Here is a 26,509-nt window from a genome sequence, read left to right as displayed (position 1 = left end):
AAATTGTATGGCTACTACACATCTTTATTTGCTTTTCGAATTTTAAAATCCCTAGACTTTTAACATGCAACAACAACCCCTAAAAACATCTTCCTGCCTCCATGAGCTGTGTCACTAAAAGCTCTGACATCCGGCACATTCAAAACTGCACAAAAGAACAGGAAGTTCATTGAATGAATAAATACAAAATCAAGGTGTTTTTCTTTGCCCAAATCACAGGAAACGTTCCTGTTCCTGTAGTTCCTGCTGCTAAGTGAGACAGGAAATTCCTTCAGAGCCTTTTCAGTGACTATCCGAGGGGGAGCAGAAAACCCCCTTCACCCACCACCGAACGTCAGCAGGGTCCCATTCCAATTAAGAGTTAAATCACTGAAATAAATTGTAAATGATCACAATCCATTTAGCTAACTTTTATTCAAAGTGACTTACCATAAGTGCAATTCAACAAAGAGGGTGGAAATCCAGAACGACAAGAATAAAGATAATTTCTTTAAGAAATAGAAACGACAAACTATTATAAGTTTATGGCAGTAACTACTACTACTACTACTACTTGTTTCTTGTTCTCCTGAGTTTGTACCCTATGGTTGAATGCACTTATTGTACGTCGCTTTGGATAAAAGCGTCAGCTAAATGACATGTAATGTAATGTAAACTACTAACTAGGGCTGTCAACCAATTTAAAAAAAATAACTAATCCACATTTTAAAATTCATGATTTGGGGGGGGGTTTTCATCACTAAATGTTACAGCTAATTGAGTAATCACTTCAGAAAGCGGGTATTTTAGACACCGTTTAATTGTTATTTTAAAACCAAACTACACACATTTGATCACCTTAGAGGCAGAATTCCACCAGGTGGAACAAGTTGAACTAGCGACTCTTGCTGTTGTCCTCGTGCACTTTGCGCTCAACTCTCCATAATTGACCAGCTGTGTTTGAAGAGCCAACAATCTCCCCACATTTAGACAAAACACTTTTAAACCACTGTCTTTCAGGGACACAGTAGTGGTCCTATTCGAAGTAGCGTAGTCGCTAGCTTAGCTTAATTTAGCTAAATTGCTTTAACGCTGTCAAACGTTAATATCAGGCACATTAATCGCGTGGACTAACGCATTCATTTTATGACAGCGGAATCTGTAACTGACAAACGTAGGTTGTTATTGTTATTTAACTAGTATATTAAGCGTTATGCTAACGAGAGCCCACAAACAATTTGATCACAAATATCAAAGTTTAATTTCCACTCTAAATGGACCATCATCTACCAAATGAACATCATGCTGTATTGAAGTCATGAAGAGAAGTCAATCAAGAGACTTCTATCGGACCAGAAGAGTTGCCCCCCTGGGGGTCACTAGAGAGAATGCAGCTCAACACATGAAGGTCTGACTCCATTGGCCAATTGAGAAAGCACCATGACGATAATTAGTATCCATTAAACTGTAGTAAATTTGTGATAACATTTCAAAATGAACAGTCGTTTCTGCGGTACAGCAACACAGACAAATGAGTCCTGATTTAAAGAAGCATAAAAGTAGAGTTGGATAATAATAGGTGTAATTATTTCTGACAGTGTTTGCATTTAATTTAATAATCGTCTTTTCTCTCCACGGGGGGCTTCTTCCACTTCCCTGTTTATCAGTCAGAGAATACTGGCTCAAACACAATAAACATTAGGCAGCAGAGAGGGCGGGACTTCTTCCTCCAAGACCGCTGGGTTCTCAGACCTCCGGCACCACTAACGGCCCCTCGGCTCACCAGCTAACGGCGACGCTCCCCACCATGATCCTGAACCTGCTTGTACCCGTCCTCCTGGTCCTCCTCGGTACGTCTGGGTTTTAGCTTCATTTGTTTATAGCTTCGTAGCATTTACTGCTTTGTTGCTCTGTTATTTTCCTCATGTGTGGGATTGATTTTATGGGGCGTGTTTTAGTAGCAGTTAAGAAAAGACCGACGCGGTAGTCTTTTAAATGCAATTGTGATGTTGACAGCTGGCGTGGAATCACAGACAGCCAACATGACCGAGGAAGAGTGCAGCCAAGTTAAGAGGAACCAAACGTCCTCGCAGTCTGCCCCCCAAAACAGTAAGTATTTTATCCAATATTTCATTTGGATTGATCATTGGTTCCCCTGATTGTCACATTTTCATAGTCCAAATTTGTCATCAGTTATCATTGAATAATCATTGAAGAACTCAAACCCCCCCCCCCATCAAAACATCAAACAATGTTTAAAATCACAATATTAGCCGCAACCAGTGATTTGTAATTTAATAGACTTGCCGGTAGTTATAATATTCAGTCAATCAAATCAACTAGTTGTTTGTCAGACCATTCGTTTACTTTATCAAATATGAAAGAGGGAAAGCACTGAATCCTGATAATTAGGAGGCTGTAGTTTTATCTTCACACATGTGAATTACTCAGGTCTGGATTATCTTGGACAAACAATTAACTAAATAAGTTAAGGATAAATTGTGAAATCTTTCTGCATCAAAAAAGGAGCACAAAATAACATGGGAGTCTGTTCTATTTACAATTGCTGTATTCATTTTAAAATGTCTATTGTTCACTTTTTTTTTTCTTCCAATCACTCCTGACGATATTCACGATGATGGAAATTCCCCACAATCATGAAGTCGTTGTGTGGATTTCACAAATCATTCACCAAATGCAGATAATTGCTCAGATTAATCATCTTCTGGCCCGCAGGTACGATGACAACAGGCAACATGACATTGAGTTGGTACGAAAACAAGACTAGTGTGATCGAGGGCGAACTGCACGGCAACCAAACATCCGCCCTTGTTACGGAGGAGGACGGTGAGTGATTCCACTTATTCAGCAGGAAACCAAGCCTCCTTTATCAGCGGCCTTCAATCTCATGTACTTATAGAGCCGCTTACTTAATAAGATTTCAAGCATCTGGGGTCCGTTTCAAGTAAGAGGTTTAACAAACTCTGAGTCAAACCCTAAACTCTGAGTTGATTCACCCTGAGATGGGAAACTCTGAGTTTTGGGTTTCAGAACAGTTGTTTAGACTTGGTTTAAATCAACTCGGAGTAGGTTGACTCAGAGTCGAGCGTGTGCACCATCACAGTATGAAGGCAGCATGAATGGAGCCATTATACTAAGATTTACCATGGCAACCACCACAAACAATATATTTACCCCTATTGAGCTGGAAATATTAATGTAAGCGCACAGCGAGTATGAACCCGTAATTAGAAAAAAAGAAAAAGTAACACCGGTACAGCAGCAAAAGACAGAGAAACTGCGTGGGAGAACATTGCTGTAAGCTCCAATATAGTGTTGTCAGTTAATATTCAATATGCAGACAATCCATACGTTTTATTAACTTCCAGTGGGAAAATAAAAAATGTTACACTCTGTTGGAATACACACAGGCTTGAAATACACACCGACGCTCATACTCAATCACAAGAACAATATCGCTGGTAAAAACTGGTACAATGGTGTTGAACCTATAATGCATTTTATTCAGGGCTTCTGTGGAACTCCTCTCTCACGGCTCTGCATACAGCAGCTTTACTAATATTCTAATGTTGTAAAGAAAAATGCTGTTTGCAAAGAGAAGTAATACTACACAAAGAATGTGCTCATATGTGAGAGCATGTCTGAAAGCGCGCTGTGTGATTGGCTGGGCTGCTGTCAGAGGGAGGAGACTGTGAAAGAAACTCAAGGTGTATTGAAGAAAACCTTCTCCCCCGACCAGGTTATGTTCACAGGCTCCGTTACCATGTTGACTGACCCTGAGCTTTAGTTACCTCCCTTTGTGAAACAGACAAGCCAGAGTTTCCCTCATTTCAGGGTTAACTAGTTTTCACTAAACCCGCTTCTTGAAACGGACCCCTGGTTTCATTTTTCAGCAAAAGCAAAGATACAGAAACATGCACTGCTGAGTAAAATGTAGCTGCACATTGAATAAAGAAACATGAAATACAAATTCTTTGAAATACAAAAACTACGAAATACAAAATCTAAATTAAGTACTTTATTAGTGGTGGGCGTCGTTAATATCCCGTTTCTTTTCTGTTACCCGCAGAGAGTTTTCAGGAGCAGGAAAATGCAATTACCGGCAGAGATTGCCAAGAGAAAGATCTGGAGGAGTTTAGTCCCAGCATATGTGGCGCAGATTTTCACAAAGAAATGGCGATAGTCGGCCCGAGAAAATGGTGTGAGATGGAAAATATCATCAGGTAAGATATCAGGTTGTTTCTAAAAACACTAAAAGTGTTTTTGCGTGTGTCTGGAAACTACTTCTCCACAGATGGCCCTGAAACAAAAATCTATCTTGGTAGTTTTGAAGTGCAAAGTTTTATGCAGGGCGAGGTAGAACATAATCTGTGTATGCGTTGGTTTTCCTGGAACAGTAGTAGAGTAGATTGGTGGGTCATTTCACTGCTGTGGTGGAGTTCAACAAACCACACAACACTCGTAAGTAAACTAGAAAGCACTCGACACATTTTAAACATGCGTTTACTATTTTAACAATCCGTTCATTATTTTGTTATTAAACAATATTAGTAGCAGCTTTTCAAGTTCAAGGACTTTATTTTTAAATATATCTAATAAATATTTTATTATATAAAAAAATAAAAGACAATCAAATTACAACAAAGTTTACAATTTTCTGAAATTTCATGGATGGTTGATTAGTCAATAAATCAAAAAAACAATCAAATTATAAATCAATAATGTAAATAATTCTTAGCCGCAGGCCTTTTATGTTCACATCCTAAAAAACTGGTGCACACACCATCGATAGATGAGCTTAGAAGAGTGTAAGTCATGTTATTATACAAGAATACACACAGTACAATAAATTGTATCTAATACGGTACAAATAGGTATTGACTACTAATTAACTTTTTATTGCAGATTTTGCAGAATAATGTATACTATTATTGATGAGTCAATTTGAATATTGCATTCGGTTAATGTCAGGTATAATCCTTATAGATATATCTATACATATATAGCGGACTTTTGAATGTTTTTATTTTGCATTAACTTAATCTGTACTGTTAACTAAAATAAATGTGGTGAAGCTAAATACATTGTATTTCCCTCAAATGTAGTACAAGTATAATAAAATTGAAATAATTCTTTAAAATGAAGTACGTAAAAATTGTACCGTAGCACAGTACTTTTGTAAATGTACTTGATACATTTCACAACTCACTCACACATTTGTCAACTTAATCACAAATAACTCCCTTTTAATACTAAAAGTGAAATTACGAATAATGCTTATCAAATATTATCCAAATTGGAATGCGTCTTTGAAAAGGTCTACACACCTGTCCTACTCCTGATTTACTAATAAAAACAGCAGCTCAAACAACAACTTCAAGTAAACAACATGCAATTCACAAAGAACACCGTGAGCATAACCAACAATCAGTAGCAAGACAGAAACCACATAAACTTACTTTTTAAGTTATTTACTCACGTTACTTGACGCCGAATCCCATTTTCTCCAATAAAGATGAAGTAGTCGTTTTCCATATTGCATAAAATCCCGCTAGCTAAAGATGGCAAGCTTAGCTAATGTTTAGCTAAGTTAGCTAAAGATGGCTAGCTTTGCTAGCGTTTAGCTAAGTTAGCTAAAGATGGCAAGCTTAGCTACTGTTTAGCTAAGTTAGCTAAAGATGGCTAGCTTTGCTAGCGTTTAGCTAAGTTAGCTAAAGATGGCTAGCTTCGCTACAGTTAACTGCGATTGTTTCATCGAAGGTTTACTTTCTTCTCCCACTGTGCCACGGAATTACGTCTGGTTCCTGGTTTCTTCTTCCAGAGATTTCCCCGCTTCGGGTTTCATTGTGGTAGAATCTGACTGATTATGGACTTTAATTATTAATTAACTTCACCTGCTGTGACCAGACTGACGTGCGTTTGGATCACACGACCTTGGTGGCCGCTGCATATGATCCAAAAAAACCCAAAAATGTCTCAAAATATGTTCGAACTGAAATGTTTAATAAGACCTTTATTTGTTTAACAGGTGCATATGTTAAATGAGGACATTACAATGCATACAACATGAATGATGAATGAACAGCCTCAAACAAATTACCTTTTTATTCCTGTTGACTGATGTTTGCTGGTGCCACATAATTAAGGATATTACTGAAAGTAATGGAATAAAAATATATATGTGTGATGTTTTTTTAAGGATTACCTTAGTAAGAAGCAATGGGCTACAGACTGAGAGCCAAAGAAAAAACACAGAAGTTTTGAGATATGAAAAAAACCTTTTAGCACTTTCATGAGATCGGGAGAAACATTGAACAATACCAACTGTATCTTTTAATCAACACTACACAGCAAATAGTTATGTGGCATTGGGGAATATATCCATCATCACAATCACGATTAAGTGCTGGTTTGACGTAATAAATTATGCTGATGGTATCTTTCTCCAACCCACCCTTCCACTGCCTCATGCTCTGTTTACGTTCAAACCGGAAGTATTTTGTACCACAAGAGTTTCGCTTTGAGTCACAGATAGACGTGCCACGCTTTTCAAGTGCTTCTCGGTCCAACTGAAGAAAAAGTGACAAATGCCATCCGGAATCAGAGCCTTCTGTAAACTTTCTTAACTGTTAAAAGAATTTTGCAACAACTGAACAGAAAGTGAGCATATTTGGAAAGAGGAGCACGCAGAAACGCTGTATCTTGTAGAGACCTGTCAATCCGACCAAGAAGCATCCCCTGCTTCATGGTCTGTATGACTCAAAATGCACCAGAATTTGCTAAATGAACATAATGCTGTATTGAAAAATACTTGAAACTAGAGATTGAGACCATAAACTCATGTTTACAATTCACACTGAGGGAAACAAAGGACCAAATGCATCTTCAGCACTTCACTCTACAGAACTGGAGGTTGCCGCCTGGTTAATTCCCTGGTTTTCTCAATCTTTTCCAGGCCATACAACGATATGTCGCTCTGCTTGGAGGCACTGTCACATCACGTTGGCTGTTACAGCCCTAACCCCATCACCCAGGCCTTCTTCCTCTCCATTCACTCTCTCTACTTCCACAACTGCTCTGAGGAGGATCCTCAGTTCGTGGACGCCCCTCACGGACTGGTGGTCGCCCTGACCCTCGTCCCCGTGAGCCTCATCCCCGTACTGGTTTATCTGGTGGTTTGGAAAAGTGGTGTCTGAGAGCGAGCTGTGTTGGAGTCTCATGCTCCATTTGTTTAACAATCCAGTCTGGTGAGGGATTTAAAAGTTGAACAGTAATTAAGCACGCACGTTCAACATCGATCAGATGTAGTATCGTTTTCAGCCACGAGGGGATGCCATTGGCTCTTTCTAGATAGATGGATAGTTAAATAGACTATACTGAATTCCTTGTGAGAGTGACACCAATGCGATTGTTAAACTTGTATGGACAACTATTCCGTATATTGCAATAAATGTTATTGAACAACAATACCATCACAGTTTCAATCATTCTAGGATGTTCGTTGAATTTGATTGGATAGTCCTGCCTAGAATATTTTCCACCGGCCGCCACTGAAAACCAATTAGTATATTTCTGAAAATTTCACACTTTTCATTTAGGGAAGCAACTCTATATATTTTTTAAGGGTTTTCTGTTATTCTTTTCCAGAACAGACCGTTTCTATTTGTTCTCACCTGGTATCATCTTTTCATATTGACTCTACCGCTGCATTTATTATAAACTAAACTGCTGATCTTGACCTTTAACCTTTTTGTCTTGTGAGCAAATCTGATGGAGATCTGCATGTTGGGATGCCCAACCGTACTTACAGTACTTCATACAGTCATTAAGGAGAGAGTAAGGACAAAGCAAACATTGCAAGACGGCTGTGCAAAAAAAAAGAAAGTTTTTTTTTTTGTTAAGATAGCAAAACCAAATTAATAATTAAAAATCAACCACTTGCTTGACATTGCTTGTCCATATAACAAAGGATTAAAAAGTGGGGAAAAAAATAATAGAAAGACGCTCAGCCCCTGCGGCGCTTGCGAGGGACGATCCATGAAGGTGGTGTGAAGGTTCACTCCCTGGGAAAGTAAGATGTACTGAACGAGACAATGATTCATGCCACACACATGGACACTGAAACACAGACTCTACAGTACAGTCTATGGTGTCACCTAATCTGTATGACCCATGCACATTACTTGTGCACGAAACAATTTGGCCAGTGGTGCTAAATCAGCAAATTATCAATGGAAGCTCTCTTTATATCAAGTAGTCGTCATTTCCTTCACACACACTCACCCGCACAAGGACAAAAACTATTTTACCTGTTGAGACGATAGCATGATATGCAAAATTGTTAATGTTGTTGTATGACCTTTTAAGGACAAATAACTATTAAGGGTTTAATCGGCCTAAGCACTATGAATAAGCCACAGATGAGCTCTCTGTGAGGAGTACAATGGAGGGAGCAGGAAGAGTGAGAATTAAAAGAAGAGGACGTGGAGGTGACGAAGTAGGAGGAAGAGCAGGAGGGAGAAGACGCGGAAAGTGAAGAAACGAGAGGTAGAGGACGACAGGGACAGAGGAAGAGGACAAGGAGGAGCAAGAGGAGGACGAGGAGGGGGAAGAGGAAGGGTGAGAAGAATAAGAAATCAGACGACATCGGAGCTACCGTAGTGTTATGACTCAGAGCGGTCATGTTAAAGTTGCGGTTCACCTCCCTGCAGGATCCTGTGGGAGCCAGCCGGCCCCTTTTTTGCCTCTCTCTCCAGCTTCCAACCGGCTCATGCTGCGCCTCACAGATCTGTGGGTCGGGGGTTTAGCAAGGGGGTCGGCAGTGGTAGCGGCGAGAAGCCCTTTTGTTGGACTATGTTTTCACCTGTTTTTGGGTAGGGAGATACCTGTACTTTTGTTTGTTCCTTTGTGTGGTCTAGGGAAGTTCGGTGATGTAGGATATTAGAAATAAACTGACGAGCCGGTTCATAAAATTAATAAACTACATATAATGTACACCAGCCATGATTCTGAAACTGTGTAATCAATAAAGTAATGACAATATTGTAAAACCACTGTAATTCTGCGACTGTAATAGAATAATACCAATGTACAGTTATGATTGTATTTGATGTAAGACAACTTTCACACCTTTAAGCATTGTTATAAATACCTGTAGGAACCATTGTTCTGGAGTTCGCTGGTGGAGGCGACAGACGGGCACTAGGGATGGTAAGAACTGACCTGGGGCCTGTTGGCTGCTGAGACCAGCGGCTCCTCTGCCGAGATGTTTTTACCACAACACCATGTCATGACCCGGCTCAACGGAGATGACAAAAACGGGAGAGACACAGTGCAAAGCTGACATAAAAGGATTTTTATTTAAGTAAAGTAGCAAAAACAAAAGTAAAGCAACCATGAGGTGTGTACGTCAGTGGTTCCAGTCATGTCAGTGTGGGTGCTTGATCATGCAAGGTAGAGTGTTGTGAACATAAATGGAACGCAAAGTCACACCATCTCTTTTATTAAATACATTTGATTTTAACCTTGTGATCTGCGATGACCTCCTTGTCCGTCCGGCGCTTCTTCATTTTTGAACACAACACTGACCTGCACAGATTGTTTTGTTTGTTGATTTGGTGTCACGGTTCATGAATCCAGCGCCCTCTCCTGGTATGTGTGTTATGTGGGGCTGTGTGAAGTGGGCGGAGTCAGCAGCGTAATCAACAGAACAGCTGATCACACTTTGCGTGCCAGCTGTAGCTCGTTTCGCCACCCAATAAGACTCTCAGTGTCCCTCCTCTCATTGTCAGATCGTTGTTTGATGTCTCCCGTGTGTGTCGTGTTCCTGTTGGCGGTCCAGTCTCGTGCTTTGTATGGTGTTCCCGTGTTCCTGAGTTTGTCGTCGCTGGATCCCTCTAATCCTGGGCTCATCATCATCCCTCTCCCCGGGCTACGGGCTGACCTCCCCGCCCATGCGCCATCCACCACCAGGAGGACCTCGGTAGCTTGGGGACTGCAATCATTGACTCTGACCTAATAAACTTGGTTTTCACTCCAAGCAAGAGAAGCAGCGAGTGAGCCCTCGTTCTCTATGGAGGCATTCCTGAATAGCAGCCTCAACCGCATGGAGGCTAAAGAGAGACACCTGAACGACACAGGGCGAGCTGTACAGGCGTTGGTGGTGCAGGTGTCTGAACTCACCCAGCAAGTCCAACTTTTGCAAGGACCCTCTTCGCCCCCCGCGCCAGCCGCTCCCCCCACACCACCAGACTGCCTCTCCCAGTCCGAACCCCGCTTATCAGTTCCTGAGTCTTATGCCGGTGAGCCATCCTTTTGCAGAGCATTTCTGACACGATGTTCAATGCATTTTTCCCTCCAGCCCAGAACATTTTTCACTGCGCGAGCCAAGGTCGCCTTTGTGCTGACCTTACTGACCGGGAAAGCAGCGCTATGGGGAACCAAGACCCATGCTGTGCCTCTTTCCAGACACTTTGCGAGGAGATGAGGAGAGTATTTGACCGTGCGGTCACAGGAAGGGAGGCGGCCAGGATGCTCGCGGACCTAAGACAAGGTGAGAGATCGGTATCTGATTACTCTACTATTGAGTTCAGGACATTGGCGGCCGAGTGTCGGTGGAACGAGGAGGTGCAGTGGGACATGTTCCTGCATGGGCTGGCTGACCGGGTCCAGAAGGAGATCTACGCCCTGGACCTTCCCACAACCCTGAACGACCTAATTCGACTGGCACTTCGGGTGGATGCACGGCTATCCAGAGTCGTGCAGCGTTCTAGGCCCAGCCGGATTCCTGGTGGAGAGTATCGGCGGTTCCACGGCGGGGACACGGTCAGTTCCGGCTACGATCACGAGCCTATGCAGGTCGGGAGAGTCCGGCTTTCCCAGGAGGAGAAGGAGAGGCGGCGGTCCCAAGGCCTTTGCTTGTTCTGCGGAGCAGCGGGACATTACGCGTACAACTGCCCGGTAAAGGGTCAACAGAACAGAATCCGAATGAAACAAAGTTCCTTTGGAAAGAAACGGTGAACGTGTGAAACAACTGCGATATGACTATGTGCAGGTAATCTATAGTATCCTTGGTCCTGAAACAGGAAGTGTGTCCTGTAGTGCTGTGACTGGGCCGGCCGTGCTGCATTGGAAGTGATGGAGCTGGAGGCAGATGTCACGGATCATGAGCTGCTTTTTGTGGATCTGGCAGGTTTTAACCTCACTAAAACAAGGAGACGTGGCAGGAACATCATCGGACACCGTGCAATAATTTTGCAGTACAACGTGGTGGTAACATAGTAAAAATAGTTTTGTTCACCATCATGCAACCCTGGGCCCATACAACACGGCACAAATCATCACGTTCCTGGAGACCTTCCATGACATTCTCTCTAATGTTCAGAGACCAGAGCAGATACTTCGTCATATGGGACAATGTTAGTTTCCGTAGGGCGACTTTGGTCCGCAACTGGTTTACAGATCACCCGCTCTTCATTGTACTCAACCTCCCTGCAGACTCTCCATTCTGTAATCCAATTGAAGAGTTCTTCTCTGCCTGGCGCTGGAAGGTCTACGACCGTCCATTGTCCTTTTACAGGCAATGGAGGAGGCATGCGAGGAAATGGACCAGGCATCATGTCCGGGCTGGATACGGTGCCTTGAACCGGTGCCACATTGCATGTGATATAGATGTAGACAAACTTTTGTGGCCGGACCCAGAGAGATGACACAATGAAGACTGATTTTTTTTATTTTTCTTCAGTGAAATTACCATTTTGTGTTTTTACTTGGAAAAAAACTTGTTTGTTTTGATGTGTGTAAATAAACACCATGTTTGGATCCCTGTATGTTTACAGAATTATGACAAAAGTATGACCTCAAACTGATGTTGCCTACATTCTGCACATAGAAAGCAAAATCCAGATGTGTTCTTTATTCATGCCATCAGTCTGTAGTTGATTTGACAGCGTGGAGTGTTGTCTAGATAACGTCCACATGTTCTTATCCAGCCGATAAGAAGTAAACCTTGCACACTATTACAAGTGCAGCAAATTGTTTTATTTAGAAACCACATGGCCACATCAGTCATGTTGTGTTGATTCACAGATATTGCACAGTAGGGATACGAGTGTTAATAGAAAAATAAAGGCTGTAATAAGGGACTTTTATGGTGAGGCTGATTGTGTGACTGGGATATTCATAGCTGCTTTTTTGCAGCCAAGAGAAGTCACGCATTTCTTACTTATTCATTTTAATACCTTTTATAATTGAAGCTATAATCTAACTTGTGTAACATGTTTCAATGCCATCTGTCTGGAGGGTTTTCAGTCTAACAAGCTGATTGCTTATTTTCAATGCAGTTGAATATTGGATATGCTCATAGAATGCATTTATCATTGATAAGTGTTCCTCAGAAGTATGACCTCCCACCATAAAAATGTCTAAATGTTCTGATTATTTAATTTTTACCCCCTTTTATATCTACTCACTTTACTGGAGTATAATCTTTTTATGTAAAAAAAAAAAAAGTAATAGAGCTCTAATAAAAGTATTTGCTCTCTACTCACACTAAAGTCTTACCAAAATAATCAAAGTACAGATTGAAGCAGACCGGGATGATTCTCAGGTCATTGAGTCATGTGATATTATGAAACTGAATTATGGATGTATATTTTATAAAGTATTGGGCTGCTTACATGAAATAAAACAATCAAATAGTAATACATGTAATTATGAACATTGGTTTTTATTTCAGTAGATTCAGTAGATCTATTTTATATACAGTGGTGGCATTTCATGTTTTATCTTGATATTTATATATTTGAAGAATTATTAGAATCAATCATTTCTTCATGTCATTATCAATTAGGCAATTTACGAATGCAGGTATTCATTTGTCTATGGCGATCCAAGTATTTGACTAATCAAAGGGCTAAACCATCAAGAGTTTTGGGAGTTTCATTATCGGATTTGCATTCAACCGCATTTTCTTAAGAACTTTTTTTTACGACATATAGATTTTTTTCAATCAGCAATTCCATGTATGAAATCAGTGAAATATTCATAGACAGTCTTTCCGTAGTTGTCAATAGATGTTCTCACAGGATTAAACCCACACACTATGACTGGATGTTTCACGGTCTGGATATCTAAAAAACTAAATCACTCCACCTACCAGTTCCTACTCCAGATTCACATACAATACGATGAGGACGTGTGTCGCTTCACAGACTTTATTCTGTTGAACTTGAAGAAAAAGACTACAACTCCCACCAGCCACTTCCTGTCATATGACAGGCGTGTGTTTGCCCACGTGACCTCGACACCGCTCAGTCGCTCCTCCGCTTCCCGTTTCTTTGCCGCGGGTCAGGTCCCCAAACCGAAATAAACACCCTCTTTCCTCTTCTAAGCCAAACCGACACATTTTTTAAAATAACGCCGGTGGCGTCCTGCGGCCCGCCGGCACGCGCTGCTCCCCCTCCCACCCGCTTCCTTCAACTCCTCCATGCCGGACCTGGGGTAGAGCCACACGGCCACAGGGCCAGCGGCTCCCCGGCCAGGCCGCTCCGTTCCCCGGGGCCCGGCCACGGGGGAAGCATGTGGGCCGAGCTCCGCTGTGAGTCGATGCCACCGGGCCGGTCGGTGAGCTGCTAGGCTCGGTTGTCCCCGCCGCCGGAGTGTGTCCCGTCAGGATGAACGGTGAGTCGGGTCGTGTTGTGTTGTCAGTGCGTGTAGCCTCCCGGGTTGTACAAGTGTGTCCGTCACGAGTCCGAAAGCGACTGCACCAGGTTCCGTCGCCGACTACCGAGGTGCCCTTTAGCAAAGCACGGCGCTACAGAGTTGGGGTCGATCTGGAGTTAATATTCGTGATGTATAAGATATATATATAACAATGCAAATGTGAAACTGAGAAATACAAATAACAAACGGTGTAATCCAAATGAAAACATATTTAATTAAATAATATCCATTGTGTCCTCAGGTTAAGTGGTGTCTTCAGATGTCTTTATCCATGTCTGATTTGTCCCTTCCGGCTCCATTCTAGTCCGCATGCGTACATTTACAAAAAGTATTGTCTCCTCAGAGCAAACTTACGCTTGAATGTTAGACTATCAAACAATTCAAACAAAACATTGTTTTCTACCGACTGCCACGTGCATGATTGTCTTCATCATTTTGTTTCCTTCGCCTCCTCTTGGACGTGCACGATCTATACAGGAACAAGCAGTGAATAGTCAATGGTGATAGGTCCTCTAATCCCTGGTTTGTTTGTGTGTCTGCAGGCACCCAGCAGAGCGACACCAAGAGGCAGCACCTCCTGGAGAGGCTGCTGGATGCCGTCAAACAGGTGAGTCCGGCCTCGTCTCTCCCTCTCTTCAGGCGGAAGTGGACATTTTGTTGCCAAGCTTTATTTTTAAAACACTGCTGCACACTAATAGTGTCGGGTGGTGTTTGGATTGATGCCTTGGACCAGAACAAGAGGAAGTAATTCACCATTTGGTTTGTGGCAGCGTTCTTTTCAGAGCCTTCTATCTACCGACTACCAAAACACGCTGGAGGAAGTAAAACTGTGTGTACAACTTAGTAGAATGTTGTCTATATATATATATATATATATATATATATATATATATATATATATATATATATAAAATGTATGGACTACTATGTTGTAATTAATGCTCTGACCGGACATTAGACAAATCGGAGTTAAATGTTGAAAGATGAAATATTGTTTCAGTCACACGTTTCCTGATTTGTCAAAGCATCGATCGCTCCAAACACCAAACCCGGCAGTGCACCGCTGAAGAGAAGCTGTTCTCATTCGCTTCTTGTCTTTCCAGTGTCAAATCCGCTTCGGAGGAAGGAAGGAGATTGCCACGGACTCAGACAGCAGGTGGGAGAAGAAGGTGTTTCTTTTGCTGCATCGGCGTTTTACGCAGCACCCCAGGGTGCTGTTAGGTGTGCGTGTGTGTGTTCCGGGTCGCCTGATGCTGTGGCCCGTCCGTCTCCGGAACCTGGCATTAAAAAAAAAAGGAGAAGCTCTATTCTATTGACTGCAATGAACTAAATAACCTAATTTTTGATTGTTTGAGAGATTTATTATACTTTAAAGTTTCCACCACATCTAAGCAATAAGTTTCTACTACGATGGAAAAAAGGAAAATATTTATGAGAAAGGACTGTACTGACCGTGCTTCCTCAGAGCTTAATACTCTCAAAGAGAAATATTTGATCAAAGTCTCATATCCTGTGCGCCACAGATCTAATTTCCAGGTTGTAGCTGCGTTTTTTTGAAATATAAACAACTCATCTTACCACGGGGAAACCGCAGATCACGTTGCATGCGTCGAGTTTAAAGTGCAGCCGTGAATTCAAGCATGAAAACCACCCGGCGGTCCAATGTCCGGTGACTGGCCTCCGTCTCCTTGCAGGGTGATCTGCCTGTGCGCCCAGTTCGAGGCGGTGCTGCAGCACGGCCTGAGGAAGAGCCGCGGCCTGGCCCTCACCGCCGCCGCTCTCAAGCACGCGGCGGGCTTCAACACCAAAGCCGAAGCAGGTACGGCCCCGGCTGCGAGAGACGATAATTAGCCCACAGTGGAGAACGTCTTCGAACCCGTGCTTTCCCCACATCTGTGACATCGCAGCCGTAAGAATCGGCGCGATTAGAATATTGGATTCAGTGTACACTTGGATAGAAGATGTATGTGATACGGTCTTGCAGTGTGGAAAACACCCTTTTTGCTACTCTCGCCTTGTTCTCCGGGTTCTCCTTTCACGTTTTAGTGCATCCCGGGGAAGATAATTGTATTTTCCTTTTATTGCAGCCACCCATCTAGCTGACACTTAATTGTTGCAAGGAAGTAGCTTCCAGCTGTCTTTATTTCACAGAATTCTCATGTTGTCTCTATTTGTTCCCAGCCCCTTTTTGTTGAAGTAAAGCCCCCCATCCTGTTACAAATCTGTGCATTTGAATTGATTTTAAACTGCATAATATTGAACTACTACTAATGTAGAAGTTGGCATAAGAGTGGATGTTACAATGGTATTCCTATGGACGTGCGTCACTACTCAATGGGATGGCTGAGGCTGTAGGTGTTAAAGCATTTAGCATCCATTACTTTTACTACTTAACGTAACGCAGACGTCTTTGTCCAAACACAACGGATTCCACTTATGATTTGGCCCCATAGCTTTACCAGTCAGAGGCTTTGTTACATTGCACCGGTGTTTTAACCATTTAGACATTACTTGAAGCTATTTTAACTCTAAATCTATTAAGGTTTACCTTTTCTAACTAGCTAATTCGTTAAATGTACTTACGTTACTGTTTAGCAGTTCATTATAGCTGTTGACTGTTCTTACTGTCAGCTTACTAATGTTTCTTTTCTTACTTTAGGACATTTCTGTTAACCAGTTATCCAATACTTTTTTTTCCCCCCATTCTCGCACCAACTTCACTTTTACTGCTTGTCCTTTGGTTCTCTGCGGGATTAGCAACCACCTTTCACAAATTCTTATTACCGTCTCTCAATATGTGCACTTTCTATTCCCATTTGTTGTTATTTAGATTTTGGTCAAATCAGTTGCGCTTCTCCAGTTTCCCCAACTTGACACTTACTGACTAACTGGCAGCCGCTGCTCTACAGAATCGCCATGAAGAAACGAACAGTCAAATATTCAGTTTAACTTCGTCAAAGCTCCTAAAGACCTTGGAGACATTAGTTTTACATTATACTAAATGCTTTCCACTGTGTCTAATTTAACAACCATGTGACTATTTATTTCAGACGGAGGACTTAACGCGCGGCTTATGCAATGACCACCGCGTTGGAGCCATTAGCATATCTGACGTTTGTATTTCACAGTCATTAGAAGAAAGGATTGTGGATTTGGAGCTTCGCAATGAAGCCCGGCCAGAAATGGCGGCCGTAATTTGAACGCATGGTGGTGATATTGTCGCGGTGTAATATGCTAATTCTATGCATAACACTCCTCTCAGAGAACCTTTGGAACCACATGAGTCTGTTTGTTTCCCCCTAGTTTTATAGAAGATGACACATTTGTGCGATCTGTAAGTGCAAAATATGGAAAAGCTGATCGCTCGTGTGACGATTGAGCTCATGGCTGTTCTCTCCGCTTTGTCCACCTTTTTCAAACCTCGTGCACAAACGGGACAACACTAATTCCCTCTCTTTGTTTCCCCTCTTCCTCCATCTGTCTGTCCCCTCGCCCAGAGTTGACTTTCTGGTTCCACGTGAAGGAGCATCTGAATCGCCACGAGCTGCAGCGCTTCTACTCCCTGCGCCACATCTCGTCCGAGCTGGGCCGCGGCCGCGCCTGGCTGCGCTGCGCCCTCAACGAGCACTCGCTGGAGCGGTACCTGCACACGCTGCTGGCTGACCGCCTGCGCCTGGGGTTAGTACACACACGCTGTGTGTGTGTGTGACTTCCTTTTGAGTCCATTTTCACATGTTCTTTCACTTTCAAAATCAAATCCCTTTCACAAGTTCTTTGCATTGAAATGTGTCTCCTCTCTTGTTCCGGATGAAGTTGCTTCACCTCCTCCCTTGTTTTCTAGAACTTACTACGAAGACTGGGCTTTTATTCTGGATGAGGAGAGGGCCAGCATGCTCCCCACCATGGCTGCAGGTGAGGATGTGTTTTCTGACTAAAAGTACTACACACACAACACAGTGTTGCATGTTATGCCAACTTATAAGGTTAATGTGTTCACGGGAGGCCTGTGCTCTAATGTAGGGGTTTTAAAATGTGAACAGTAAGTATTTTACTAATTAGTTCCATGTAATGTGACATTAGCATGAACGTAGAAGTTTGTACGCTGAGAATATTAGCACGTTAGCGTGCTAACGATAACCTTAAAGCTCGAAACAGACCCGGGGGAAACTCCCTTGGAATGAAAGCCGTCCCTCTTGGGCCATCCTCACGTCATCAGTGTCCATACGTTTCATCCATCCACATCATCCACACCCTCCGCTGTCTAATGAGCATCACGGCCTCGCTCTGGCTGAGGTCCGAGGCGCCGTGGGAACACACGGACTGCCGTTGCACTTGTTTACTGCGGCTGGATTGAACCCTGTTGGTGTTAATGGCCGAGGCTCTCGCTGCTGAACTATAGATGAGCCAAACTCTGTTGAGCACAAACTGTGAAATATTGAGAGTATAAACCACTGATCTCACGCCAGCGCTCTTCCTCCCTGTTGGTGCGCGGGCAGATAGGCAGCGATCTCCTCTGGGGGGGCCGGAAACAGCTTACACAGCACTTTGCAGAAGTTGAAAAGCTTCGTATGATTTTTAACAAGGCTCATCTTTCTCTTTCTGGTGCGGCCCCGCAGGTCTGAACTCCATCCTGTTCGCCATCAACATCGACAACACGGACCTGAACGGCGGGGCGACGCGGGGGGGCGGCGGCGGCGGCTCATCGGTGTCCCACCTCCTCAAGGAGTCCACGCAGGGCATCGGCAGCCTGTGGAAGGAGTCCACCCAGGGGGTCAGCAGCCTGCTGCGCGAGATCGGCACCGCCACCTCCGTGGTGCCCGGCTTCACCCCCCGGGGGGGCGGAGCCTCGGACCCGCTGCCCGTGCTTCCTCGCAGCAGCTCCGCTGGTAGGAAACCGCAGTGTTTGACGCAGGCTGGGTTCGTTTTGCTGCAACACACGCGGGGGGGAGGGGGGGGAGGGGAGTCATCCATAATACAAGACCGTAGCGGTGCAAGAAATACTCAGCTGCAGCATTTCTTTGGGGGGCGCTTTTTCTTTCGCTTCAGTCGGGAGCTTTTTTTGTAATTGATACACAAGCTGCAAACATTTTCCTCCAAACTTTGCGTACGTGACGCTTTTCGGGTGAACTATCTCCTTTGTCTTTTTAAGTTATTTCCGTCACAAGGAGGGACACGTGCTGCGTTCCAGCACTTCGGCTTGCCGTATATTCGCTGGAGGAATGTTTGTGTAGCCGAAAGCGTCACGGAACCAGCAACCCGCAGTGGAACAACACTTGGTTCCCTCGGAGCGTGGATAACAAATGCGCTGGCAGAACAAAGTGGATGCAGCGCAAGGCGTCTGCAGCAGAGCGCTGCGGCAGTGATGGAAGTCCCTCATGAGATGAATACGCTTCTGTGTGGCTTCCTTGTTTGACCTCGTTTAGCCTGCGGAGCCTTTTCTCTCTTTCTGTTTCCGCTCAGTGGGATGAACAAGCTTTTCACTTTGAACCGTAAAGCTTGTCCGGTGGGCTGATTGTAGATTCTGAGATGCGCATTCAGAAACCCGTTCAGATTGTTCGCCGGTGGGAGACGCGCTAATTCCCCGCCGGGCCTTTTTTGTTCTGAAAAGGAAGGAGAGAGCCACGGGAAAGCGCCTCTTTTTAAAGTCTTAATCGCAGTAAACTGAAGACGCTGACGGCGACATTTCTCAAACTTGCCGCGGTAACACGTTGAGGCCACTAGTCCAACCAGTTCAATTTCAAGGTAGAAATTGAGGATTTTCTATTTCTTTCCCCACCCAGACTCCGGGCTGAGGAAGGAGCGCAGGAGGAAAAAGAAAATCACCAACATCATCTCCTTTGACGACGACCTGGACGGAGGCGCTGAGGATGAGGAGGAGGAGGAGGGAGAGGAGGAGGACGCCCAGAAGAATGCGGCGATGAGGAAGAGCCACGCGGCCCCCGCTCAGAGCAGCGGGGAGGAAGCGGTGGACTTCTCCGAGTCGCCCGCTCAGAACGGCTTGGCTGAGCCGGGCATCATCAGCTGGGTGGGGTCACCCCACCCTACTCGTACTCCACCTCCTACTACTCCTCCTTCTCCTCTGCCCGACAGGAAGAGTATAGACAATGAGGAGGAGGAGGAGGAGGAGGAAGAGGAGATGATGTACAAACCCAGAGCACAAACCCAGGAGGAGGAGGAGGAGGAGGAGAGAAGCAGCTCTGATCAGTGAGTTTAATGACTATAGTTGATGGTTATAAAAAGTATAAAGGGAAAACTTGCCAGAGAAATGAGCATTGGGACAAATAACCTTGGCGCTTGTTCATTACAAGCACGTGAGATCATAAAGGAATCCGTTCTTAATTAAAAAATGCTCATATTTTTGTTTCACACAGTTTTATGGGCTGGGTTCTCTGATAAATGGCTGCTGGAGGTGATTAGTAGGACACAACAGTCAGTTTCCTCTGGGCACATTAAGCGTGAACAAATCAACCACCATTATAAAAAGAGGAGATAAACCAAAAACGTGTCTTTATTTTCCAATATACAATGCAGGTAAACAGAGTCCGGTCCATGAAACTGCTGCTATAAAAACAAACCCAAATTTAGAACAAGACTCAAGTCTATCTATCTCTATCCATCTCACCAAAACCATGGCGATGATTAGACCCCCCCCCCCCTAAGCATCACGGGAGAATCCTCAAGCTGTCCGTCTCTCGTTTCCAGGGCGGCGGTGGTGGGAAGTCTGCCCAGTGTGTCCACGTGGAGCCCCCTGCAGGCCATGACCCAGTGCAGGAGCTCGGACATCCTCATTCCTCTGAACCCCGCGGACTCCCAGCCAGGTGCCGTGCTCCTCCGAACCGCCGAGCCCAAGAGCTGCAGGCCTTACCCACAATCCCGCACCTTCACCTCCTGATGCACTCTGTTCCCAGATCAGTCTTCTATCTCCTGAGTGCTTTTAGCCTCCAACCACACTCCGTTTGCACAGTACCTGATTTACATTGCATCCATTTATTTATTTTATTGTGTGTATGAACCAAGAGTTTTTTATTACAAGTTGAACTTTTGCAGGTCCACCAGCGTATTTTATGATTCTGTAATGCAGCGGCTTCTTCTGGCCTGCAGTCAGGGATCAAATACCTATGAGATGGAAATGACGGGACTTTCTCTGTTACTGCACACCTTCACTTTCACTTTAATTTGATCCCAGTGTGCTCCGTGGAGGACGCGGCTGCGTTTCCTGCTCCGAGGGAGTCGGCGGGACCGGTGGGAAACGGCGAGGGCGGCCGATCGCTCCTCTCATTCAGGTGAGACGTCGAATCTTAATCTTTAGTTTTAAAGGCAAACCGTTCATCAGATTTAGTCGCGGGACACGGGACGATCTGCTCTCCTCACGAAAGTGTTCTGTCGCAGCATGGAGTCCAGTCCACCGGCGCAGGCTGCTCCGCTCTCCAGGGTGCTGCCGACATCGGGGCTGCCTGAGTCCATGACAGTGGGTGAGTGATTCTCCTTCTGCCCTCACCCGTGCGCCTCACCTTCACCCCCCCCGCGCTCTCTGCCTCTTCCTGTCGTGTTTGTTCCCAAACCGGTTTTGTGTAGCGAATCATTGCTTCAATGGCGAAAGTGAGCTGCCGCGTGAATAAAATCAAACGGGACAAATGATCTTTATTGGGTTTGGTTCCTCCTGAGCTTTCGCCAGACGGAAATATCATCTTGCAGCGTGTTTCCCAAGAAGTCTGTCATCATAATGAATCCCGTGGAAGTCCTGGCACGTCGTCGTCTGGAAATTTCACCAGCAGCTGTCATCTGTAGCAAATTCAATCAGACCGTCTGATTGTTATTTTCGAACCCGGTTGTTTTTCTGCGCGGCGAAAGGGATCTAATTGATGCCCGGCGCCTTTCACTTCCACCACATTTTCTGAGCTGAAGATGATCCACCAGGTGCCACTGTTGGTCCAGCGTACGCACATGTTCCTAAAGCAGGGCGGGAGAACGATTAGCCCTCTCTGGGAGGAGGTCACGGGGTCGTGGAAAGAGCTACTGGATGCTATAAAAAGCAGCTGAACATCTCTGTTATGCTCGCAGAGACACCGGTCTTGGAGATCCACAAAGGCCATTTTAAGACTTAAAACTGCAGATGGGTTTGAAGGGGGGTTCACGCTGAAATACTGTAAAGGTCGGCTTTTGGTGTCAGTTCCTGCTGCTGCGGCTCTCCAGACTTGCACCCAAACCTCTCATGGGCAGAAATCCATTCTGATGGAGGCGGAGATGCACATTTTAAAGCCTGCGGTCAACTCAATGGACCAGAACGCAACGCGGCCCAAACTAATTTTGCAATTTGAGAAAATGGCTGTGATTGGGGGAAAAAAAAATTTGCTCTGGCTTCGTTGCTTTTGCTCTCTCTGCCTACTCGAGTAAGTCATAGTAACACGTTAGGAGCGCCTTCCCTGAGGCGCAGTAAGAAGAATCAGGAAACATTTATTGCCATAATATGTTAGACATATAAGGGAATTGACTTGGCGGTTGGAGGAACAAGACTCCTTGAGGGAAATGAATCTTTCTGCTTGAAGTCTTTGTGTCATGTGAAAGAAGAGTTTAGGTTGAGGGATAGTCACTCAAAAGAACATGTATTTTAAGCAGTTTTCAAGTTAAAGGGGCCTTCAACCAGTTTCGCACATGAAGCTTAGTGAACCATCGGTAGTACCAAAAGTGTTTTCTGTGGTTTATGGATGAAGATTTTCAAAGTCCACTTGTGCTAGAAACCCTCAGTTTGAAGGTTGAGAGGTTTGAAAGGAGTTGGTGGTCAGGAGGTCGCTAGAGGTCAAACTGAAAGACTTCTGAGATGCATCATGGGTATTATAGCATCCAATATTTTTTTGGCAGCTTCGGGGACTAGAAATCACGATGAGCATGTTGATTAAGTCATGAATCACAACGAGCAGTTTGTGCATCTGGCAGAGAGTAATAAGACTTCAACTTTTAATACATCATAACTGTTCTAAGCTGCTGTAACCGTTGACTTTTAATGGCAAGGTTTCTTATAGGGTTTATACTTGGTGGATTTCTGAGGTGTGTGTGTGTGTGTCTGGGAGAAAGCCCTCCCTCCGTGAGTTCCTTTCGGCCTGACAGCGTGCGAGGCCGAGCATTGATTGGCGAGTACGCAGTCTATAATTCACAAGACGCATCGATTACATGGCCTCGCTCTCTGCTAATGCGTCTATTATTGGAACCATTGTGTTGGGGAGCGCGCACACGCACACACGCACACACACACACACACACACACACACAAGTTGGCCCCACTCTAACGTGCCCTTTTGCTGTGTTGCTAATGGTTTGCCTGTAGCCCCCCGCAGTGGACGTGTGGTCCGTGGTCCTGCTGGTGTGGAGAATAGACTGTCACCATACGAGACTTCCTCCTTTCTCCCCTCCTCTTCATCACCCCCCCACTCCCTTTTTCTCCCCCAACCAGGCTCTTAGCTCGGGGCTGGAGGAGACCTACTTGTGTGTGTGTGTGTGTGTGTGTGTGTAATGGTGGAACACAAAGTGCAGGGTAGATTAACTCGGTGTCTCGTGGTTGTTATTTTTGGAAGTCCTGATAGCAGCCTATTTAGGGGCTTCGAAACCTTCATGTGCACCGCCAAGCGTAACTATGGAGATGAGTTACGTTGCCGCCGCTGAGCCCGCCCCAAATCCGCGCTTTACATCAGCGCGGAGATTAACACCAGATGTCGGCCGACGCGCGGAAAACGGCAGAGGAGACTTGAGACCGGAGTTGGCGCTCATTGATGTTTTGTTTATTTTGACCCGGTTCCAAAGCAAAGAAAATGCCGAGTAGCGATGCAGCTACTTAATTCAAATAAATCATTCTGGGTTCACCTGCCAGATATAATGTGGTTTTCCCGCAGTGATGCCGGAATCATCGATGTTTGCACTCTGCCCCTTTTAAGCCGCGCTGAGCGGAAGTTGCTTTTCCATATTTTCCTTCCCAATACCTGCACTTGCGTATCGGCCGACAGCGAGCAGTGATCCAGTATCCGCACCAATACAATAACTCCTTCTGTTATGTTTATTTACATTGCTATGACAACATCTCCTTCAAACAGCTGGATTTATCCAAGTTACTCGCACTCAGCATTATTTTACAAGATTATATTTGAAAGAAATGTCATTATTTAACTTTATACAATACTGTTTTCCTGAAGTGATCTCGTACTGATTTAAACTCCATTTATGTTAGCTCAATAACCAAAACTAACAACTAACTAGCTGCTAACAAGCTTTCCTTTGGAGCTGATGGCATGATGGTGTATCCGTGCGTGGACTCTTCGTCGTCTCGGCATGCAGATTGGCTTAAAAAGAGTCAGACCATCGGCACCAGCAGGCCAAATGTTGCCCATTCCGGCGATGTCTGTCCGTCATCCCAGATGACCCGTTGTAATCACTTGACTTCACCATGTGTCCTTTAGAACATGTTGTAACAACTTTGGTGATCTTCCTCTACGTCAGGAAGACGTAGCTACTGCTGCATACTTTGCTAATTAATCAGCATTGTATTACCTCCCCCTCATCATTTAATAGCATCATTTCATGCAACAACTCTGAAAACACCAGTGCTGCACATAATGTGCATTGTCCCCAAAACATAATTCAGTCAGGCGACGACGTTTGGATTTATTCTTTATTCTGGGGTTTTCAAAAACAGCTGATCTACGGCGCCGGCTTCCGCTCCCCGGCGTGGAGTCTGAGCGCCTCGCAAGATCTCAGTGATCATAACCGCTTCGGTGAAATATCAGAGCGCATTACCCGGGCAATAGTTGTGGGTGACAGCTCTGTTGCACGCTTCTGAGATATTGTTTAATATTTAATTTTTGAATAAGTCAGAGCAACCTCCTTTAAATCAGAGGTGGATGTCGGCGACAGCCCATAATATGTTGTTATGGGCAAACGTCAGCTGAATACATCAGTGAATTCAGACGAGGGCTTCGGCTGCTTTGGCTGTTAAACGCGATGGAACCGCCGGCTTCTGAGATGTACGAGCCACGCGGACGGAGGGGACGCCGTTTCCCTCGGCCTCCTCCGTCCGATCCATTAGTTCGTTGTTGTTGTTGTTGTGATGTTAGATTCATCTTTTGAGGATGCGTAGTTTCAACGCCATCGCAGCGTTTCTTGACTGGCATTTATCTCGTATTGGCTGGTATCTCCACAAAAGCGCGCTCAACTTGATCCGTAAGAGACGAATGTCACTGTGCAGAGCCTCCGACGGCTGGAGAAAGTAAACAAAACAGATTTTAATCAAAGCCGTTCATCTGCAGGAAGGGACCAAAAAGTGCAGCATGCAGATTCTGCTGCTTCCACATTTGAAAGAGCGTGCCGTCTCAGTTGATATCGCAAATCGCCGTTGGTGGAGTGTGTGTATGTGTGTGTGTGTGTGTGTGTGTGTGTGTGTGTGTTGTTATGTATCAACAATCTCACTCTGTTTTCTTTCATCGGCAGTGGAGTTGCGTCAGGCCATCGTGGCCATGATGAACAGGAAGGACGAGCTGGAAGAGCAAAACACGTACGTTTGGATATATTCTCCTTATCTGCAGCTCACACACACACACACACACACACACACACACACACACATTCCGACTGGAGGGAGACTGCAAATGACCTTTCTGTATAAATTGTCAGCTGTTTTTTCTTTTTTGCCGACTTCGATGCCAGAAGACTGATTTATTATTATTATTATTATTTTTTTAAGCATCAAGTCACTAGAGACTGCTGTGATTTATGCAAATCAACAGCCACTAAAAGAAAAGCGTCGCCCGGCACGCAGTTCAATTAAAGTCTGTCGTAATGACACTGAAAAAAAACACCTTTTGAGATTAATAAATGTGAATTTTGTGCCAAGCCGTATTTAGATCTTCATGATACACTGATTTGTATTTGGGAAATTAGATAACAGCGACACTTCACAGATGGCTGTTGATTAAGTGTTTTTGTATCCGAGCAGAGTGTGACTGCAATTAAAGGAGCTTTATAATGTTTATCCCATCCACTGTTTATGAAAATAACGTGTCACCCGACTTGTGATCCCCTTGGTGTGTTGGACAGGTCTCTTCGCAGCCTGCTGGACGGGGAAATGGAGCACTCGGCGAGCCTGAGGCAGGAAACCGATTGGCTGAAGAGGAAGCTGGCGGAGCTGGAGGAGAGACACACAGCCAAGGTCCAGGCTCTGGCCAGGTGAGAACCAGGACGCGCAGCGATGATGTCAATCTCAGAGGAGGAGCGATGAGCCATCTCGCTCCTCCTCTGAGATGCTCGTGTGAAGCAGGGACCGGGGAGGCGGTGACGGACAGCGTCACGTTAGCAAGAGGCAGCGAGCTGACAGCGAGTCGGCCATATTCTACACTTGAGATATCGCACCAATCAAACGGCGAGGCTTTGGATTCAAGGCGCTTTCCTCGCGTTTCCAGATCCCTGCCCGTCAATGCAGGTCTAATGGTGCACGGCTGGTAAGGATAGAAATGATTTATACATGTTTTTAACACACTAGGTCAGAATCAATCTATATCCGGAAGCTAAAACTGCTTTCGGAGCAACTCTATTCATGAAGAAAAGTGGCAGCGTTTCAAATGTCGGACCTCCTGTCGTTCCTCGGAAAATGATTTGAGTCACTTCAGCGTTCACAATCGGCCGCCTCTGTGCCAGAATTCACCCGTCGAGTCCTGAGCCCCTTTTTAAGCGGAGGATTAATTATCCCTCAGCACTCTAAACTGGACAACCCTGCAACTCGGCGTCCAGATTGTGGCCTCCGATGAAG

At 44.7% G+C, this 26,509-nt stretch overlaps 2 protein-coding genes across 3 annotated transcripts in view; both read left to right on the top strand.

The window, feature by feature from the left end:
* Positions 1-1,408: 1,408 nt before the first annotated feature.
* LOC120818942 (receptor activity-modifying protein 3) lies at positions 1,409-7,469 on the top strand. The gene is made up of 5 exons (XM_040175858.2): positions 1,409-1,829; positions 1,996-2,088; positions 2,716-2,826; positions 4,070-4,223; positions 6,956-7,469. Exons 1-5 carry the CDS (start codon positions 1,787-1,789, stop codon positions 7,194-7,196), a joined length of 642 nt encoding a protein of 213 aa, XP_040031792.2. The 5' UTR covers positions 1,409-1,786; the 3' UTR covers positions 7,197-7,469.
* A 5,765-nt stretch (positions 7,470-13,234) lies between these two features.
* The window catches only part of snx29 (sorting nexin 29), an 83,726-nt gene continuing 70,451 nt past the window's right edge, over positions 13,235-26,509 (top strand). Inside the window, exons 1-13 of one of the 2 annotated variants that reach the window (XM_040176634.2) lie at positions 13,235-13,680; positions 14,265-14,329; positions 14,826-14,878; positions 15,417-15,541; positions 17,220-17,400; positions 17,564-17,634; positions 18,339-18,608; positions 19,503-19,926; positions 20,425-20,540; positions 20,909-21,005; positions 21,112-21,194; positions 25,195-25,258; positions 25,801-25,929. In XM_040176634.2, the coding sequence (XP_040032568.2) occupies positions 13,674-13,680; positions 14,265-14,329; positions 14,826-14,878; positions 15,417-15,541; positions 17,220-17,400; positions 17,564-17,634; positions 18,339-18,608; positions 19,503-19,926; positions 20,425-20,540; positions 20,909-21,005; positions 21,112-21,194; positions 25,195-25,258; positions 25,801-25,929 (1,685 nt within the window). In that variant the 5' untranslated portion in view covers positions 13,235-13,673. Of the gene's footprint in view, positions 13,681-14,264; positions 14,330-14,825; positions 14,879-15,416; positions 15,542-16,479; positions 17,401-17,563; positions 17,635-18,338; positions 18,609-19,502; positions 19,927-20,424; positions 20,541-20,908; positions 21,006-21,111; positions 21,195-25,194; positions 25,259-25,800; positions 25,930-26,509 lie in introns of both variants that reach the window. The other variant, XM_078102875.1, reaches the window with a different exon arrangement.

This window comes from Gasterosteus aculeatus, chromosome 5 (genome assembly GCF_964276395.1).
Source record: "Gasterosteus aculeatus chromosome 5, fGasAcu3.hap1.1, whole genome shotgun sequence".
Taxonomy (NCBI): domain Eukaryota; kingdom Metazoa; phylum Chordata; class Actinopteri; order Perciformes; family Gasterosteidae; genus Gasterosteus; species Gasterosteus aculeatus.
The sequence above is the reverse complement of the archived record's forward strand: the minus strand, read 5'-3'. Positions and strand labels throughout refer to the sequence as shown.

What these genes read in the sequence shown, in the direction of transcription:
- LOC120818942 (XM_040175858.2), top strand. Translation starts at nt 1,787, where the DNA reads ATGATCCTGAACCTGCTTGTACCCGTCCTCCTGGTCCTCCTCG. An exon ending in CCTTGTTACGGAGGAGGACG is followed by an intron (nt 2,827 to 4,069) that starts GTGAGTGATTCC and finishes TGTTACCCGCAG; the next exon opens with AGAGTTTTCAGGAGCAGGAA. An exon ending in GAGATGGAAAATATCATCAG is followed by an intron (nt 4,224 to 6,955) that starts GTAAGATATCAG and finishes AATCTTTTCCAG; the next exon opens with GCCATACAACGATATGTCGC.